Raw genomic sequence first — 19,996 nt, 5'->3', positions numbered from 1 at the left:
CCCCCTCCTTTTCCCCCTCTTCCCCTCCCCCTCCTCCTCCCCCTCCCCAGGAACGGTGCCGGGAGCTTTCCCGACTTGTGTCTTGAATCAGCCCAGAGCCTCGTCTTGGGGGCCTTCAGACTCATGATTCATACTCGCTTTTAGAGAAATCCCCATGGAAACAAGCAGGCAGGTCTGGGCGGGAGGGAGCTGGCTCCCCAGAAAGGCAGGGGGAGGCGAAGCCTGGTGGCATCCTGCCAGCATTAGGGGCTGAGGTCAGGGGCTGTTTTCAGGGGGCCTTTGGTCACCCCACTCCCTGCCAACTCTGCCACATGGGAAAGTGGAGAAGGTACAGAGTTTGGAACATCAACCCTGAAGGCCTTTGGGGGTCACTGGGGGCCCTGATGAGTTCCCTTCAAGCTCTGCTGTCTCTAGTCCAGATCCAGGTGTTGTGTGGACAGGGAAAAAGCTCCTCTCAGAAACAGAAGCAGGGAGGCAGTGTTCTCTTCCCTGTCTGGCAACACCAGGGCCCACCCTGGCCCCTCATCAGTCCCTGAGAGCAAAAGGGCAAAGGCATCCCCGACCTGTTCCCCGACTCCCATGGGAAAGCAAGAGCCAGGACCTGGCTTGCAGAAGGACCCCCCTTCTGCAGAAGGAACCCCCCCCCGCAGAAGGAAGCCCCCCTGCAGAAGGACCCCCCTCCTGCAGAAGGACTCCCCCTTGCAAAAAGACCCTGCTTGCAAACTTCTGAGACACCAGCACCCATGCCGTGCAGTTACATTGCAGGCCCTCATCGAGCAGGCGGTTGCTCAGAACTCACACGGGTCAGAGTGGCGTCCAGCAGGACCCAGCCAAGCTGGTGGCCCAGGGTAAAGCCCCCCAGGCTTAGCCAGGACTCCCCAGATCTCTTTAATTTCTCTTTAATGAGAGCAATTTGGCAACAACATAAAATATGCTCTTACCCTTTGTCCCAGTAATTCCATTCCTGGGAATCTGGCCTAAGGAAATAATCCTAAACATGGGGTAGAAAAACATGTCTCACAAGGATGTTCATTGTGGAGTTGTTTATAGTAGCATAAAGTGAAACCACCGCAGTGTCTAGGCGAGGGGGTGGGAGTGGTGATGAGACAAACGGGGGTCAAATACTTAATAGGCACTAAAATGGTTGCTCTGAAGATGGGATGGGCATGTTCAGAATGGGTTCAGAATATGGAATGGGCATATGCTGTAACATGTGAAAAAAGGCGAGTTACAGAATTATATGTACCTGTAAAAAAAAATTACGTATAAAAAATAATCAGGGGCTTCCCTGGTGGCGCAGCGGTTGAGAGTCTGCCTGCCGATGCAGGGGACACGGGTTCGTGCCCAGGTCCGGGAGGATCCCACATGCCGCGGAGCGGCTGGGCCTGTGAACCATGGCTGCTGAGCCTGCGTGTCCGGAGCCTGTGCTCCGCAACGGGAGAGGCCACAACAGTGAGAGGCCCGTGCACCGCAAAAGAAAAAAAAAATCAGGAAGGCAGTATACCAAAGCGCTTATGAGAGGCCTTGATCATGATTTTATCTGAAAGATTTCATTCTATTTATCGTCTTCCAACTCATCTTGAACATTCACGCATTGCCTTTCTTAGGTTTGAGTTGTAATTTACATTCAGTAAAATTCACGCTTTTAAGTGTGCAGATCTGTGGATTTTGACAAATGTGTACAGTCAAATCACCACCACCACAGTCGGGACAGAATATTTCCATCACCCCAAAAAGATCCTCCACGCCCCTCCCCCAGGCCCCTTGGTAACCAGTCCCCTCCCCCATCTGCTGGCAACCGCTGGTCTGATTTCAGCCCCTGTAGTTCTTGCTAATTCCAGGATGTCATACAAACGGAATCATACAGTACGTCTTGCACTGCTTTTACATGTAGAAATAACTTTTAATCTGCTTAATGTTCTCTTAAATGCACCTCTTAGAGCTGGATTTCCTAGCTTCCCTCAAGTAGAGAATTTAATTTTTCCTTTTTATTTAACTCAGCCTTTAACCCATGCAGGAATCTCCTCCGATGTAGCTCTGATCATCATGTTCAGATTACCAGGGAATTATCAGTTATCTGTAAAATCATCCCAACGGTGTGAAAGTACCCAGGGTGAAGGAGGTCCTTGGTCAGCTTTAGCTCACACCTGCATCCAAGGAGCAGCGTGGGAGGTGGGGGGGCTTCCAATCCTGATCTGCCCGTTACCCTTGCGAGCCTCAGGGGCGCCCCCTCCGGGCTCTGTCCATGATGATGGCAATAGGATCAACAATAGTGGTAGCAGCAGCAGTTAATTTTTCTTAATAAGCATTTTATGTCAGAACAGTTTGAGATGCAAAGAAAAGCTGCAAAGACAGTACAGAGAGTTCCCATATACCCCACATCCCCTTTCCCCAATGGTTAATATCTTACAATAGCATGAGACATTTGTCACAGCAAATGAACCCGTACTGATATGCTCTTATTGAAGTCCACACTATATTTGATTTCCTTAGTTTCTCCCTAATGTCCTTTTTCTGTCCCAGGATCTCACATGGGCTCACAGTGCGTTTAGTCATCCTGTCTCCGTAGACTTGGCGGGGACAGATGCTCAGACTTTCCTTGTTTCTGATGAGTACAGGTCAGGTATTTTGAGGACTGTCCCTCAACTGGGGTTTGTCTGCTGTTTTTCTCATGGTTAGACTAGAATTATGGCTTTAGAGGAGGAAGATCCCAGAATAAGAAACGTTAGTGTTTCTCACAATTGTTCATTTTATTGAGTTTTTCAGTATGTTCCAGATGCTGTGCTAAGCCCTTAACAAATTGGATTCCCTTTAAGGCTCCTAATACTCTCTTAAGTTCTCATTTTACCATTGGAGGAAATGGGCTCAGAGAGGTGCAGTAACTTACGTAAAGACACACAGTAAGTGGCTCAGACACAGGTCTCATTGATTCTCCAAATTTTGCTTTTAGCCAATACTGCTTCAAACAGCAATGCATCCGCTTTTAAAAAACAGTATGTATTTATTTATACCCGTTTCCGCAAAATGCCCGTGCTGAAACTTTTAGTCAAGGCCACCTTGAGACAGGCTACAGCGGGGTCGAGAAAAAGGCCGGCACAGGTGGTTAGCTGGCCCTCCATCATGTTACATCCCACATGCCGTGGTCATCTGGAAGGTGTTCCCATGGGCTTGGTGGGCACTGGGCGGCACAGGGCCTTAACGTGTCTTCGTCTCCAGGAGGCTGTGGTGGGAAATAGAAGCCTCCAGGCTTTCTGCTCATGTGCCCAAGGTGCAATTCTAAAGGAACGAGGCTGGCCATTTGCTCAGTTTGGATAATCAAATCCACCCCGTTGTGGTCACGCTCTATACCGTTGTGGGATTTTTGGAATGGGTTTCTGTATCTCTGTCATTTGGTGTGATCCAGAGATTTTCTAGATGCCCTAGTGGCTGCGTCCTAGTACGTGTTCTCTGGCTTCTCTGTGCATCAAGGGGTCAGTGGCCTGGGGTTTGGGACCCAGCCAGACCTAGAAAAGGGAGAGAGATGGCCGTGGGCCACCAAGGAGAGCTCTTCAGCACATCCGGGCACCCAGGTGCCATTGCTTCCCAAAGGAGAGTTTTTAAAATTTATTAATTTATTTTTAATTTAATATTTGAAACTACTAACCAAAGTGTCTTCCCAAGTATGTTATGCGTGTGATTGTAAGTAATAACACGGATGGACATTTTTTTATTTAGGAAAGTATTCCTTCATTTGTTAAGGAAATACCAATCACCTCCTAAATGTCAGGCGCGGATTAGGCACAAGAAACGGAGCAGGTAAAAATTCTCGCCCTCGTGGTGCTGATACACCAGCAGGGGAGACAGTCAGCAAGAAGCGCAAGCATAGTCACCCATCCGCCAGGCCCCTGGTGACGCTGGTATTCTCAGGACAGAGGCTGAGTCATGTACTGCAGAATACTGAGAACGTGCCAGCGCAGGGGGTGTGGAATAGGGCAGAAGGGCCAAGGGGAGCCCACGTGTCTGCCTTTGGGATACAATGATAAGCCATCTTGGTTGGACACAGAGGCTGCCTGGGTTGGTGCCGAGGGGTGGCCCATGTACTGGTGAGAAGGGCTAGATGGACTTGGCTGCCTCATCCCCGCCCTGCCTGGGTGTCAGCAGCGTCATGGCTCATCTGGACCCATGCGAGAGCCTCTAGGCTGTTCCCTGCTTCCGCCACCTGTCTCCATGCAGCAGTCCCAGTGATGCTACGCCCACCCCAAGGGCAACAATCCCCGGAATCCCACTGGGCTTTCCAGTCCCTCCAGGGATGGCCTGCCCATCTCTTCAAGACCATTCTTTCCCGCCCTCCCTCCCTTTGGCCTTTGCTCCTCCCTGAGCACTCCCAGCTTGTTCCCACCCCTGGGCCTTTGCACAGGCCATGGGCCCCGCGACGCGCTTCCCCTCCGTCTTTCCGCGGCGCTCCAGCTCTCTGCCACCCGTCGCCACACCCTACCTTGATTGTTGGTGCCGCACTTGGCCTCTCTCCAATCGTTTACTTATTTGGGTATTTTGTCTGTTTGCTGTCTCTTAGCCCTGCCGCGCTTCTGTCTTGTTCACTGCTGTATCCCCAGCAGCCAGCACGGGGCCTGGAACGTAACCGGTGCTCAATAAATACCTGTCAGATGAATGAACGAGTGAATGAATGAATGAACAAATCGATGGGTCAATTTACTCTTACTTCCTGAGCGTGGTAACTGATCGCACCAGGGAGATTTGAGGCAGCCTAAGCCCTCAACCTTTTCTCCTCCGCCGCCACGACCACCGTACCTCAGCTTTGGCAGACAGAAACTGAAAATAAAAAACCTCGTGGAGGTCCTCAATCCTCAGGGTAAAATTCACTTGTTGGGCCACCGATTTTAAATCGCTTGTATCACAGCTTAGTGGTCCGGGCAGAGATCCCTGAGTCAGCAGCTGAGTTCAAGCTTGGCCACGCCCCTTCCCGGCTGGGTGACTTTGGGCAAGTCACAGGACCTGCTGAGTGTCAGCTTCCTCACCTGTGCAGTGGGGATGGCTCTTGTGAGGATTAAAGGAGATAGCACTTGCCCTGTGCTTGGGGAGTGCTCGGCCTTTGTCAGAGCGTAGGAGATGTTAGCTGTTACTCTTCTCAGCCGTGTTGCACTCACCTCTGATTCTGCTGAAGTCTGGCTCCCTGGAGCCAGAGTGACAAGGACACTGCTGGTTCCCGGTGGCCAGCGCATCCCCCTGGTGCCTAGCGCCTTCTCCCCGTGACAGCGGAACTCACTCAGCCGTGAGTGGCTGTGAATTTCTCTTGCCCCACCCTTACCCCAGCACTGGCCGGGGATAGCCCTTATCATTCTCCCTTTCAGCACAGATGATGGGGCCCTTGCCACGTACCAGGCACTGGGGAGAGAGAGCAGGGACCAAGACAGACACTGGCCTGACCTCACGGAGCTGCAGCCTGGCTAAGGAGGCAGACAGCAAACAGATAATGCATACGTCCACAGTAATTAAAATGGGTATGGTCAAGACTTCCCTGGTGGTCCAGTGGCTCAGGCCCCGTGCTTCCACTGCAGGGGGCTTGGGTTCGATCCCTGATCGGGAAGCTAACAGCCCACTTGCCTCGCCTCGTGGCCAAAAAACCAAAACATAAAACCGAAGCAATATTGTAACAAATTGAATAAAGACTTTAAAAATAGTCCACATCAAAAAAAAAAAAAACAACAAACCCCAACAAAGCGGGCGTTGGTAAGCACGTAGGGCACAGGGAGGGATGCGACCAGGTGGGTTATGGGGTCTGGAGAGTAGAAGAGGAGATGCCAGGGGTGGATCGGGGGGACCACAGCCTTTTGGGGACCAAAGAGCAGCCTGAGTTTGCCGTGCTGTCAGCAGGCCTGTGTCTGTGTGTGGGTGCTCGGAAAGGGAGAGAGACGAAGGGGCTGGGGCTGGAGGAGGGTGCGAGACCATTCCTGAGGGGCCCTGTCGGTGGTGGATGGGAGTGTGGCATATGTGGTTGGGCCACTGGGAGCCACTGAAGGCTGCTGAGCAGGGGGTCAGAGGGATCGAGTTTGCCGACTTGGAACACGGCCCCGAGTGCCGAGTGGAGGACACAAATCTGTAGGGGGAGATGAAGCAAGGAGTCCCAAGGGGGTGGGTGGGCTGTGACTACTTTCTGGGCAGGAGAGGGTGGTGCCTTGGACATGGTGAGGGATGGAGGGGTCCAGGCTCCGGCTGTGCTGGGCCCCACAGAAACCCAGAGGAACAATGCATAGGCCTTGCCCTCAAAGGGCCCCCAGTCTGGTCCCAACTCTGCACGTCCCAACACATGGGCGGGTGTCCACCATGGCCCCCCTCCCCTCCAGCTGGATGCTGCCAGCTAGGAAAGATGGAGTCCTTTTGTCCCCAGAGTTGCCAAGTGACTGTACCAGCTCAGTCTGCTTGTTGCTAGAGTGAGGATGTTTTCCAGTGCAGATATCGTGCCTGATCTTGTAACCAATGTATGTCTTCGCTTTTTCTTTTTTTGTTGCAGCCAACTGGGTACATGGAAAATTCAGTCTCCTACAGCGCCATAGAAGATGTTCAGCTGCTGTCCTGGGAGAATGCCCCGAAGTACTGTTTACAGCTTACAATTCCTGGGGGAACTGTCCTACTGCAGGTAGGATAAATAAACATGAACAAGCAGTTTCTGCTCCATCCCCACTCACTTGCCCTCCTCTTACCCCTTGGAGGGAGACAGCCAACTATTAAGAGGAAAGGTTGTTTAACTTAGGATGTTTTTCTCCTCCAAGTACAAGAAAGGTGTAAATTGGGGCTCACTGTGGGAGACGAAGGAGTGCGTGCAGATGGAGCTCCTACTGCGTACCTGCCACCATCTAGGAGCTTTCCGTGTTGTGTTTTTATTGCTCTTAACAAAGCCAAAAAATAGGTTTTCTGATCTTCACTTTATAGATGAGGAAACTGAGGTTTTCTGATCTCCATTTTACAGATGAGGAAACTGAGGCACACAGGCACAGGCTTTAAAAGGCTGTAGAAAGCACGTAAGCAACAGATGCTACCTTTTGCTGTACTTCGAGTGGGGAGGTTTCTTACTTCTCATTGATCTCAGTCTTTTGAGACTCTGATGGAAATATGAGCCATCTCCTTGGAAAAGGGTGCATTTTGTGTGTATTGATCAAGACTGTTGGTTGAATATGATGCAAACATTATTCAAATGACCTGAAGCAGAGCTTCCCTGGTGGTGCAGTGGTTGAGAGTCTGCCTGTCGATGGAGGGGACACGGGTTCGTGCCCCAGTCTGGGAAGATCCCACGTGCCGCGGAGCGGCTGGGCCCGTGAGCCATGGCCGCTGAGCCTGCGCATCCGGAGCCTGTGCTCCGCAACGGGAGAGGCCACAACAGTGAGAGGCCCGTGTACTGCAAAAAAAAAAAAAAAAAAAGACCTGAAGCAAAAAGAGAATTTGATGCTGTAACTGTATTAAAGTAACTGGAAGTCTAAGAGAGGACTTCAGGCATAGCTGGACCCAGGAGTCAAATGCTATCATTAATATTCAGCCTCTCTCTATCTCCTGGCTTTGCTTCTGTGTGCTGGTTCATTATCAGGCAGAGGCTCTCCATGTGGTGGGAAAGATGGACTTCTGGCAGCCTCAAACTACATTCTTGGAGCTTGTAATTCTTAAAAACTGTGAGAACGCATTTTTCTTTCAGTATCTTTCTATAAAATCTCATGGAAGATTCTGATTGGCCGTGCTATCGTCCGATTCACCCCAGGGGATGCCCTGCCCTGGGTTACACGCCCACCTTTATACTGGCAGCTGTGTACTCTGATAGCCCTACCAGGACCTCATGGGAAGGGACAGGTGGGTCCATCAAGAAAGGAATTGCGGCAGAAATAATAACATGGCTACTGCAGTACATGCTTGTGACATGTTCTGTATCATTTCAGGGAGTGCCACCCCACTTTCCAACAGGGACCCCAAGTCAGAGACTCCTTGTCCCGAGAGAATGTACTCTCTCACCATTGGGAGGATGGTCTGCCTTGGGCTTTCTTCTAGGAACGTTTTCTAACTCTGTCAGTCCGGGGAGACCTGCTTTGAGCCCAAAGAGATGCCCCCTAAAACTTGTTTGAAAAGTGGCCACTGGATTGTTTTACAACATTGGAGCCAAGAGGCACACAGTTTGGCCTCTGAGGAATGCCGAGCCCCAGAAGCTGCATGTAACAGCTAAGCGTCCTTTAGGAAAACCCCGTCATTCACTGATGTCTCTTGGAAGACACCAGAGCCACACCTGCCTGTCTGTTTTCTTCTTAAATCTCTCACTCTCTACAGTTTGAATCACGGAGCACTGAGCCTGCCGTCCCATGTGCTAGGGCTGGTGGTGGGGAGGTGAGTCAGCCCCTCGGCCCCATCCTCGAAGAGCTCCTGGGCCCCCCTGGGGAGACAGAGCCATAAACAAATGACTGCAGAGGTAGCAGCTGAAATAGAGGCCTGTCCCCAAGGACTGGGAGCCCAGAGCAGGGAGTGACTCACTGGGCCTAGGGGTACCAAAGAAGGCTCCCCCCGGGATGGTGATATTAGAGCTGGGTGTAGAGGGATGAGTAGGAATGGGCCAGGATGGGGGGCCACACACTCCGGGCAGAGGGAAAAGGGGGTATGAAGCATGAATGTGGCGGAGGGGGCCTTCGCTGCCGTGGAGAAGAGGGGGAGGTGGATGCAGGGCCTTGCCCATGCGTCCGGAGTTGTTGGGTCGCAGCCAGATCATACAGGTCTTGTTAGCTGAGTGGAGAAGCCACAGTGTCATTCTGAGGGGCAGTAGGGAGTCGCCGTAAGCTCCTAAGAGGTGGTGGCCCAGTAGAGGGATCAGTCTGTTTGCAGGGCAGAGGGTGCTGGATCCGTGAGTGCCACGGGCAGGCAGGATGGAGGGAAACCTTGAGATAGCCCAGCTGGAGGAGGGAGGGCCCCGAGCCCCCAGCTCCCTGGGTGTGATGGTCGCTCCCCTGGTAGAGGCAGCTGGGTGGCCTCATTGCTTTGGGGGCTGGAGGGGCAGCCTACCCCCAAGGAGGACCTGAGCATCACTTGCCCCGGGGACAGGGGGCAGTGTGGCTTGGAGGATGCAGGTCACCGGGCAGCGCCAGAATGTCCCTTTAATCCTGGCGGTGGCCATGGGCCGGCTGTGATGACTCGCCCGGCTGGGGCTGTGTCCCGCGGTGGCCTCACGTCAGAGCTCCCCCTGACGTGTTGACGGTGGGCGGGCGGGCCTGCGGCTGCTCCGCACCCCTGTCTCACCGGGTCCCTGCTCCAGTGGATGGCGCAGCCGTCACAGCCCAGGCACCTGCGGGAGCCAGGGCGGGACTCAGAGCCAGGGCGGGAAGCGCTCGCAGCCTCCGCCCGCCCGTCCCCTCCGCCCCGGGGAGGCCCAGGTGGGTGCAGCCCTGCCCTTGCCGCCTCGGTCTCTCCGTCACTGTCATTTCCATCGCTTCTACCTTCCTTCCTTCTTGTCGTCACCCTCCTCCTCTCCCTCCTGTGATTCATGGGTGGCGTGTGGCCGTCTTGTTATGAAAGCAGGTTCGAGTCATCTTGGAGATGGGCTCCAGGCTGGGAGGTCCGTATGGTTATGGGGCAGCCCGGGGTAGGGGTCCCGTGGGGCCCGGGGTGGTGCCCGGAGGTGGCAGGCAGGGCGTCCCTCCCATGCTCTTGGGACGGTCAGTAAGATCCTCTGCTTTGGTTTGGTCCTGAGTCCCGTGACAGGAGCCAGAGCAGTGGCGTGACAGAGCAGCCTTCCCTGCTCCAGTGGGGGGCGGGCGGGGGAGGACCGAGAAGCAGCCAGGTGTGCTCGGGGGGTCAAGGCCACACTTCACCTGGGTGCTTCTGGTCAGCAGAGGGTGAAGATGCCGTGAACCGTGCTGTCCCTACATCAGCCACTGGCCACACGGGGTTGTTTGCACTTAAATTTAAGTTAATAAATCAAGAAGGCAGTTTCTCAGTCCCCTAGCCGTGTTCCGAGTGCTCAGGACACACGTGTGGCCCGTGGCCGCTGTTGTGCCGATGGAGAACGTTTGCATCATCACACAAAGGATATGACCCCAGAACTTTTTCATTTTGACCCCATGCTCCGTGCACCGCTTCCGCCATGGGAAATAGCCTGAGAATGCAGGGGGGGTCCGTAGGGTTCCAGCATTCCTGCGTCCCTGAGTAGGGTTCCATCATGCGTGTGGCACAGCCGTTCTCTATGTAGGGGTGATGTCTGGGGGTCACAGGGGTCCTTGCCCTAGCGTGCCCGGTCTCTCTGTCTCGTTCAGGTTCTCGGTATCCACGTATGTCTGTTTCCCTCTGACTCTCTTTGACACTTCTTTCTCCATCTCTCCCCTCCCCTCCCCATCTCTATCTCTTGATATACCTCGCTCTCTGCTTCTCTTGTAGTTTCTTTTCCTCTGGTGTCTTTCTCCAGGCCTCTCTCTCCACCTGAGCCCTTCTCTCTGTGTGTCTGGACTTAACGCTCTCCTCCTCTCTCCCTCCCCTCTCCCTGCCCCTCTACCCACAACGTCCTTACACAGCTGCTTTATGAGAATTTGACTCGGTACCTCACTCAGACCCCTGGGAAGTGACCTGGGGACTGAGTTCAAGGAAGGTTAAGAAACGCTCTCAGGCGGACACGCCTCCCCTGCTCTGCTCAGAGACACCGAGCAACACGCCAGCAGGTCGAGTCACCAGGCGAAGGCGCCAGACTTCTTCCAGCCTGGGTCCAATCGGTGTGTTTCTGGATGCTTTGTGGTATTTCAGCGTGAGCTCCCTAATATGCCATGTTATTAGAATCCCCGGGTGCAGAAAGGACCTATTTATCTTCCTTCTTCCCTTAATGCCCTTTCGGCTGGCATTTCACCGTGAGGAGTATCTCCACGAGTACATGAACAGTGCCGTGAAAGCATCCTGCGGGGTGCTCGTTGCACGCCTGCGGGGTCGGGGAGCGAGCGGCGATTAAAGAACTGGGTGGCGGCACATCACCTTCCGGGGAATTCTGCCTCCCAGACGGGTTTCCACTCATTGATGAGAAGCGGACAGAGGCCACTGTTCGGAAAAACAAGCTTTTGGGTGGGACAAGAGCAAGGGGGCCTGCCCGCCCCCCCTTTCCCACGAGCTTCTGCTGCTGCTGCTTTCTGGAACGGCTTCCAAGACCCGCTCTTCTCCCTGACATTCCCGAAAGCCCCTCAGGAGGCCAGGCAACTGTTGATCCCAAACGCTGGCAGCCGGGGCAGGGGCAGGGACAGGGCGGGTGCCCTTCTTACTGGAAGCCAGAGAGAAAGACCTTTCCGGCCTGAAAAGCACGTGCTGTTTTTTCCCAAAGAAGTTGGGCCGGGGAAGGCGAACCTGGGAACGCTCACCCACCCACGGTGCACCCTTGGCTGTTTATCTCACCTCTCGAGACAATACAACAATGAGGGAGAACTTGGCAACTTTCGAAGAGGAAATTAGGCAGAATTTGCCTGGAACGAGGCCCTTTCGGTATTCGAAAGCTTTATCACCAGGAGAGGTCGGCGCCTGCCCGAGCAGGCCTGCCTGCTTCCAGGGGTCTTTCCCAGCCTTGGATCCGGGCTCCGCTGAGTGACCCTCAGGACTCAGAGGTGGGCCCTGTGTCCCGTGGGGCCGGGTCATTCAGGCTCAGCCCTTCACACGTCAGTGTGGTGACTCGGCGGAAACTCACTCTGTCCCCCAGGCTGGGCACAGCCCAGTGCGCTCTCCATTCCCCTGGAAGGCACTTAGAGATGCCTGTGCTGGGATTCCGGACGTCCCTCAGCAGCCCCTATCCTTCTTCGAAACTAGACAAGCCAAAGGAAGGAGCAGGATGAACCCATCCCCTCTGGGATGTCGCATCCTCTCTGGTTCCGTCATCGAGAGGGGACGCAGCTGTGAGGATGCGCAGGTCGCCTCCCCTCTTCTGGAGGAAACTTCTGGCCTACCCTCTTGTTGGCGGTGCGGGGCCTCCTGGTGATTGGAGCCTTCCCTTTCATCAGCACGGCGCTTTCAGATTCCCCAGCCCGGTTCCTGGGAGCCCAGCTGCAGAGAGAGCAGGCTGTGGGCTCAGACCAGCCAGAGGCCCAGCCCAGCTCTACCATGCTCTCTCTACCTTTGTAACCTTGGGCAGCAGGATAACCTCTCTGGGCCTGCAATTTATCTGGAAACCGGACCCATAATACCTGTCTCCTTGGGTGCTGTGAGTATCAGCGATATTACATGTAAAATCCTTAAGCACTACGCCTGGTGCACAGCAGGTGTTCAGGAAAAGACTGCCTTGATTATTTCTAGAGCCCTCGTCAAATATGACATGGGGAAGAGAGGGTATCGAGGCTGGACAGTTCTTTTGAAGTTTACTGCACATGAAATGTTCTTCAGTGAACAGAATGGGTATACCGATGCTTCATCCAGCCAGCCATCTATTCACCTACCCATCCATTTATCCATCAGTCCGTTCACCCATCTGTCCATCCACCTATCCATTTATCCATGTGTCCATCCAGTCATTCATTCATTCATTCATTCAACAAGTCAGCCAAACTTTCATTTAACAAACATCTGAGTTTTACGGACACAGTGTTGAATAAGTCAGACAGGGTCCCCGACCTCACAGGGCCCACAGGCTAGACAGGAAGAAAAACAGCGAGACAAGCGATCACAGGGCAGCGCGACCTGTTCAATGAGGCGTCATCACCTGACGTGGTCAAGGGTGGCGAGGCGGAAGGCACCACTCAGACAGGCATTCCAGAGAATTGACATTTCAGGTGAGACACGAAAGGTAAACAGTTCAGCAGGCATTGAGGGAGGGGGTGAAGGGAGAGCATTCCTCGTGGGTTGTACACACTGTGTGAAAGCCAGACTGAAACAAAGCAAGCCAGGTTATGCAAGGTTATGCTGCAGTGACAAGCAGCCCGAATTCTAAGTGGCTTCAAACAGCAAAGGATTATTTCTCACTCCTGCTGCATGTCCATCATGGGTCTGCTGGGAGCACGCTCCACCTGCAGTCTTTCTGGTCAGCAGGGCAGGGGGAAGGGACCTCCTCAGTCGTGCGCTGGCTCGTCAAGGCTTCCACCGGAAGTGACACAAGTCCCATGGCTGTGCATTCCTACCTCGTGCCCGAAGGAGAGCTGGAGACGTTAGGGGAGGACACGGACGAGACCACAGCAAGTCTGGGTCTTGGTTTCCTCATCAGAAACAAGGCTGGAGAGGAAAAGGTTGGGTCAGAGTCGGGTCCTTACCCTTTGGTCCGTGGTGTGTTCTGAAACTGCTTGCACAATTGTGTGTGGGGGGGGGGTTGTACACATGTGCATGTTACTTGGGTGTGAGTCCACAGCTTGTGTCAGGCTCTCAAAGGGTTTCAGGTTCCCATAAACCCCCAAAAGACCCAGTAGCCCTGGTCTGGGTGATCCTTGAAATCCCTTTGAGCCTCTGAATCAAAGAGCCGTTTGTTACAGTGGACGAACACGGCCAAGGCCTCTGTCTCCCTCCAAAGTGCAGCGAGCCTGCAGCGGAAGAGGGGACTGTGGCCGCCTCCCCTCCCAGTGGAGCTGGAAGGAATGAGCCCGCGGGTGGACGGGAGACATTGGGTGTCTCTGCCTCCCAGGGAAGGTGGCTCGGGAAGCTGGGTGGCGTCACCCTTCCCCAGCAGGCTTCTTGTGCTTTGCCTCGCCTGAAATCAATTCACTCAGAGGACTCTTGAACACCAGGCTCACTGCCGAGGCAGCACTTAACCCCACTGGATCCTGCCTCCTTTCCTAATCCTGTGGGCGGGACAGATAACCGGCAGGGGCCGTGGGCAGGGTAAGGGCTCTAAGAGCTGGGAAGCAGGGGAGGGAGGGTGGACCTGGCCAGGGCCTCGGGGAGGACAAGGGGTTTCAAAAGCAGAGAAAAGTGAGTGAGTGCCCTCGAAGAACGGTGGGCATGGGGGCGATGGTGTGGTCAGGGCAGGGCTGGGTCGGACTCCTGCGCGGGCCGCAGGGCCCTCCACCTGCTTTGAGACTCGATTTCCTCATCTGTGAGATGGGAGTTTGCACGCACTCTCCCACATGAGCAAAGACTTGGAAAACGCAGGTTGTCCTGCCTGAAAGGTTAGGCTGAGAGGGGAGATGACAAAGGGCAGGTGAGATGGTGGTTCATGTCCCTGAAGAAATTCTCCTCCCCTCCAGACAGTGAGACGGCTGTGAAAGGCGTGGCTCACAGACCCAAGTGAGACCAGGACAAGGCTGGACCGGACACGGGGCAGGAGAGGAAATCTCTGGAGCTGTCCCTGCTCAGCAGCGAGCTGGGCACATTGAATGAGCTCTGGGCAGGGCCAGAACCATCTGGCGTGTGAGCCCTGGGACCTGGCGGTGCCGGGAGGGCTCACAGTGTAACTGGGAGAAGCTGTGTCTCTGGGAGCTGGCTGGCTCCTTCTGGAGAGACAGCTGCAGGGAAAAACGGATCCAGCGGGGCCGTGGGGATCCATCAGGACTCTAAGACGCAAGCAGCAGAGGTGGACTCAGGCTATCGCGAGCGGGAAGGGAAATATACTAGAAGGACTGGCGGGATCCTGGAGAGCAGGCTTAGAAAGTAGACTGGAGCCGAGGCCGGTGTGGGAGCCGTGTCCCAGCCCAGTAACCATCTTTAAAGGAAGACACAGCCCTTGCTTCATAATGAATTGTCAGCCCCCCACCCCCCATCTTGACATCACTTGCTCGAGACCCAGAGTCCCAGCAGGAGCTTCTGATTGCCCAGTCAGATCACCTGCTCACACATGGCCAAGGGAGGAGCCAGGAGGCCCATTTAAAGATCTTTAGTCCCCTGCTGGCCTAGCCCTTAGGTTAGCGTTCTGGGCTTTCACTGCCGTGGCCCAGGTTCAATCCCTGGTCGGGGAACTGAGATCCCACAAGCCGCGTGGCATGGCCAAAAAAAGATCTTTAACAGGGACTCACACTGGAGAGGCCCCAGAATGGGAAGGGCTGGGCCTGGTTGTGGGGAAGACTGGTCTGTGTTGGACTGGATTGCCGAGGCAGAGAAAGGAGTCAGCATCCGCCACTTAATACCATTGCCCTCCTGTTTCTTGCATTGTTTGTTTGTGTTCATTCGTTCTTGTGCAACCAGCCCTGATGGTACTACTGGCCACGCTAATCAGAGTGAGGGAGTTGGAAATGAGACCCTGCCCTCAGGGAGTTTACAGTCCTCTCGTTCATTCATTTGTTCATTCCTTCAGCAGGTCTCTCTTGGGCACCTCATGCCCCAGGCCCTGGGGAATACAGTGATGGTCACACGGGGGTCACACACGGGTCACTTGTGTTGGCAGGGCAGCACGGTGGGTTGGCCAATGGGCACAGAAGAGGGAGAACATGGGTCTCCTTCCCCCGCTCCTTCTCCACTTCCCTCTCCTCTGCTGTCTCCTCTCTCTTCCTTTGTGTCTTCTCTCGGTCTTTCAGTCCAGCCAGTGACACCTTGTGGGCACTGTCTGGGCCCCCCGTGGACCCTCAGAACCAATGCAGTGATCCATGTCAGCACTAAACCAACCTGGCCATGCCTCCTGTATTCATTTTCTACTGCTACCATGGCAAATTACCACAATTTACCACAAAAACAACACAAATTTGTTATCTGACTATTCTGAAGGGCCGAATCCAACACAGGTCCCACTGGGCTAAAATCAAGGTATGCGCAGGGCTGGTTCCTTCTGAAACTCTAGGGAAGAATCCATTTCCTTGCCATTTCCAGCTTCTAGAGGCCGCCTACATCCCTGGGCTCATGGCCACATCATTCCAACCTCTACTTCCCTCTCTGACTCTCTGACCTCCTGCCTGTCTGTTATATAGACCCTTGTGATGACATTGGTTCACCCAGAGATTCAAGAATCATCTCCCCGTCTCGGGGTTCTTCACTTAATGACATGTGCAAAGTCCCTTTGCACCTAAAGTAACGCATTCCCAGGGTATTAGGACGTGGACAGTCTTTGGAGGTCCCTCATTCAACCTACCACACCTCCCCTCTCTCTGGCTATGTCGGTGTGTTAAAAAGCAGACAGATGGTTGCGGACCAGAAGCATGCTGCAGCCAGCTCATACCGGCTTGTACCAGCACCCAAGAGTCGATCAGGGTCAGCTCTTCTCAGCTCTGGTCCAGGGACGGCCCCTGGTACCGTGGAACCGGCCAAGTGCCATCATTCACGGAAGTCCCCACGCACACTGTGACCGGGGCTTTTTATCCAGGAGAGCCTGTTGTGACGCATTTATCAGCACAGCGCTGGCCGTGCTGCTGCCGGATCCCTGCTGTTGGTAGTGTTTGCACATGCCTGGCGCCGCGCTGAGTAAGCATTTTACATGGATTATCTCATCATTTGGTATCTGCACCGCTACTCCTGAGTGTGGGATGTATTTTGTCACCCTAATGAACAAGAATTGTCCTGAGAGCACAGCTAGGTCAGCACTGACAGGAGGTGACCCAGGCACGGACCCTCCAGAGGGGGGGCTTCTGGTCCCCGTGGTGGACTCCCCTTCAGCCTCTGCTGCCCCTGTCAGGTGTCACGGGCTCTGCACCATCAGGGAACTTGCTCCAGGTCACACCAGGGCAGAACGGGGGCTTGAACCCGGGTCTGCTGGAGACTCAGCTGCTGCAGATGTTCCTGCGTCACACGGAGGGTGTCCCCCAGCCGGCTCCCCACGCGGGGCAGAAAGACAAACTCACCTTGCCTCCAGGTGCTGGAGTGGATCTGTTCAGGGTTTGGAATGAGTCTCCGAGCTTTGCTCACGGGAGCCTGATTCCCGGCTGCACAGGCCACTGAACTGGTTCATTCGTTCTGGCCCAGAGATTTGCCCAAACTCTGCCCTGGGCGAGCTGCTGACATTTCGTCGATGATTTGGCGGGAGTGGGGGGAGGTAATCTGCAAGACCTGGATCTCCTTGAATGAGGGTGACCCCAAGTTGCACACGCTGTGCGTGCGTGCACGTGTACACCTGTGTGGCTCAGGAAAAGAAGATGGGCATTCCTGCTTGGGGCGAGGCTCCGGCCCTGTCAGAGCCCCTTGCCCATCAGGGTCACGGCGACTTGAAACAGGGAGCTGCGGGGTCAGGCAGGGAACAGACGCTGCATTTCTGCCTTGGGGGTGGCCAGCAGCAAACTTGAAACGCCGTCACACTGTGGCTTCAGCATGAGTCAGACCGCCGGTTCAGGCCCTGCCCCACACCTACTGCCTGTGAGCCCGCGGGAGAGTTTAACCTCCCGAGCCTCAGGTTCCTCATCTGTACCATAGGGATAATGGTGCTGACAGTGCCAGCTTCCCAGCACTGACTGACGAGGACTGGATGAGCCAGTCCACGCGTGGGGCTTAGTGCTCCGTCTAGGGCCTGTCAGACGTGCCGTAAATACTGCTTTTGCCATCAGCAAATCTGCTAGAACCGGGGTTGAGAGCGGCGTGAGGCTGAGCGGTCCGAAGTCTCTGAACTGGTGTGGAGTGGATCAGGGAAGGCCTGGCTCCCTGCGCGGTGCCTTTGAAATGTAGTTCTGCCCGAGGTCAAGGCTGGGTGCTCTCTACCACGGCTTTCTGCATTTGGCAGGAGGTGCAGTGGTGAAACCCGCAGGCTTGGAAGCCGTGCTCTGGGTTTAAGTGCGGTCAGTTGACGTGAGAGCTCGGGCTCTCAGTTTTTCCCTTTGTGAAACAGACGCAGTGTTGCCCACCTCGTAGGGCTGTCGTGAGGGCTGATGACAGATTACGTGGACAACAAAGGCCCGGTGCCCGGAGCAGGGCTCAGGGAGCGCCCAGGCAGCTACACTGTCATCATCACCTCCCCACACGCCTCTCCCCACGCACCCTGGCCCCTCCTGACCCCGGATGAGTTGACCTATGTGTACAGTTTAAGCTCTTCCAGGCACCAGTGTCTACCCAGCAGAATAAGCGCCCGGTGGCAGCAATGTCTATTTCAGACAAGTTCCCCAGGTGACCACTTCCGGTCTGGTTTTACACACAAGGGGTTCAGCTTGGTGCATGCCCCGGAAGGCTCTGCAGGGCCACGGGGCAGGGCCTGCAGGACAGAGCCGGCTGGGGCTCTCATGCTGGCCTGTAAAATGCTCTGAAATGCTGCGAGCCAGCGACTTGACCTTGCTGTTCTGTTCTTCTCGTTGCAGGCTGCCAACAGCTACCTGCGAGACCAGTGGTTCCATTCTCTGCAGTGGAAGGTAAGTCCTGACTCGCTTGCTCGTTGGAGGAGCTGGTCTGCCACCCAGAGACGTGAGGGCAGAGGTCTCCTGCCTTCTAGGAGGCTCAGCCCAGGAGCTTTGCTACACTGTGTGGAAGCCCCCCACCTCCCTCTTGGATGGTTGATACCTTTCCCCCTTGCGATGGTGAAACTGTGCTCCTGCCCGGCTGGCCCTTGACTTTGCCCAGGAGCCTTATCGTGTGGTGCCTGCTTCCGAAAGGATCAAAGAACTGCTTGATCTCAGAACAAGGGGCTCATCTGAGGGGCTCGAGGTGATGGGTTGAAAGTAACTTCCGAAGGCGCCAGCAGAGGTAAATTTATCAGAGGTGTAGAAGCCCAACCGTATTTCCAGAGGCTTCACTTCCTCTGGCCCTAATTTCCCAGTTCTAGCTCTGCATAGCACGGTCCCTGGCCTTCTAATACACACGGTGAATTAGCTCCCGACTGGCCACCTTCAAGACCCAGGGGCCAGATTTATGAGAAGGGTCCTCCCAGCCCCCTGGGGAGTCCGCGTTCTGCTCCGTGGCTCAGGACCTTCGCACCCTGCCCCCCTGTCTCTCCTGCCTTCTGACCTTTTAGTTTAGAACAAGGCGTGGCAGGCCCACGGGCTCGCAGAGCCAGCAGGGTATGGCTAGGATGACCGGTGCCTGTCCTGAGCTGTCATCTTTACTGTAATCTGGAGCGCGGTGGGGGACGAGCAGCTGGCCCTGGACAGGGTTTGAGACCATGTGCCGTGTTGGGATGACCAAAGGGACACTTAGAATTCTTCTCGTGCCTCTGGAGGGGCTCTCGTCACAGCTGGGCGGAGGACAGAAATACAACCCCGGAAAATTACATTCCTGGTCCCAAAGAGGGCCACTCCCCTCCTTTCCCCGACAGCTGCAGGTCCTCTCCTTTGTGCCAGCGTGGCCATCTCAGAGGCTGAACGCGAGTCTCCAAGTTGGGGCCTCAAAGGGAAAGGACTAGCATTTACTGAGCACCTACTGTGTGTCTGGAACATGAGGCTGGTCCATCACGCCTATTCCACCCTTGCGGCAGCCTCGTAGGCGGCTTGTTATCATTGCTCCCATTTTTTATACAGGGAAGGCGAGGCCAGACCGGAGCCCAACTCCCATAGCTGGTAAGGGCCTGGGGCAGTGTTCAGGCCCAGGTTTTTGCCGTTCCTGGAGATTTCTGGACGCAGGCAGAAGGCCCCGGGTGACAGCTAAGCAGGCAAGTGGCACGTGCCTGCTTGGAGTCTGCAGGTGCTGCTGAGCGCTTGATTTCTGCAGGGACATCGTCCCTAAGGCCCGGATCTCTGCCGCCAGGTGTGTCCCGGGACAGGCAGGACACACATCAGGACCTGCCAGGGGCCACCGGGGAGGTAAATGCCGGAGCAGTCTAGAGGGAGGGAGGAATAGAGGCATGGGGCAGTGGTGGCCCTGCAGGAAGAGGCCACTTCACTGCCACGGACAGTGGTTACTTAGAGGCTTCCCTCTTCTGTTGTTCACACGTGTTTTCCTTGTGAGTCCTCAGTAAGTGATTGCTTTGCTTTTTCTTAGATCAGGGTGGGGCAGGAAGTACTTGGAGACATACCGCCTACTTGACAGTTTGGGGAAACGCCTCTTTGAAAAGGTGGCTGAGATCAGTGTCAAGGAAGAGGTGGTCTTTAGTGGATTCCACAGAGCTCTGCTTTCCTCCTTGCCCTGGTCCACATTTTCTTCAACCACTTTCGGGAATCTCTGGGAACACCTAAAAGGCAGTGCTTGTGAAATGTGTGAATATTATGCAGCTACAAGGGACGACTAAGTGGTGGGCATAGAAAGCCAGATTTCGGGAGATCAG

General features: G+C 54.8%; 1 protein-coding gene across 1 annotated transcript in view; it reads left to right on the top strand.

Moving 5' to 3' along the window:
• Nucleotides 1-19,996, top strand: part of CMIP (c-Maf inducing protein) — a 237,977-nt gene that overhangs the window by 139,810 nt on the left and 78,171 nt on the right. Inside the window, exons 2-3 of the mRNA XM_029213509.1 lie at nt 6,509-6,634; nt 18,102-18,152. Of these exons, the coding sequence (XP_029069342.1) occupies nt 6,509-6,634; nt 18,102-18,152 (177 nt within the window). The remainder of the gene's footprint in view (nt 1-6,508; nt 6,635-18,101; nt 18,153-19,996) is intronic.

This window comes from Monodon monoceros, unplaced genomic scaffold (assembly GCF_005190385.1).
Source record: "Monodon monoceros isolate NGI ecotype Baffin Bay Population unplaced genomic scaffold, NGI_Narwhal_1 Super_Scaffold_10, whole genome shotgun sequence".
In the NCBI taxonomy this organism is placed as follows: Eukaryota; Metazoa; Chordata; class Mammalia; order Artiodactyla; family Monodontidae; genus Monodon; species Monodon monoceros.
The sequence above is the reverse complement of the archived record's forward strand: the minus strand, read 5'-3'. Positions and strand labels throughout refer to the sequence as shown.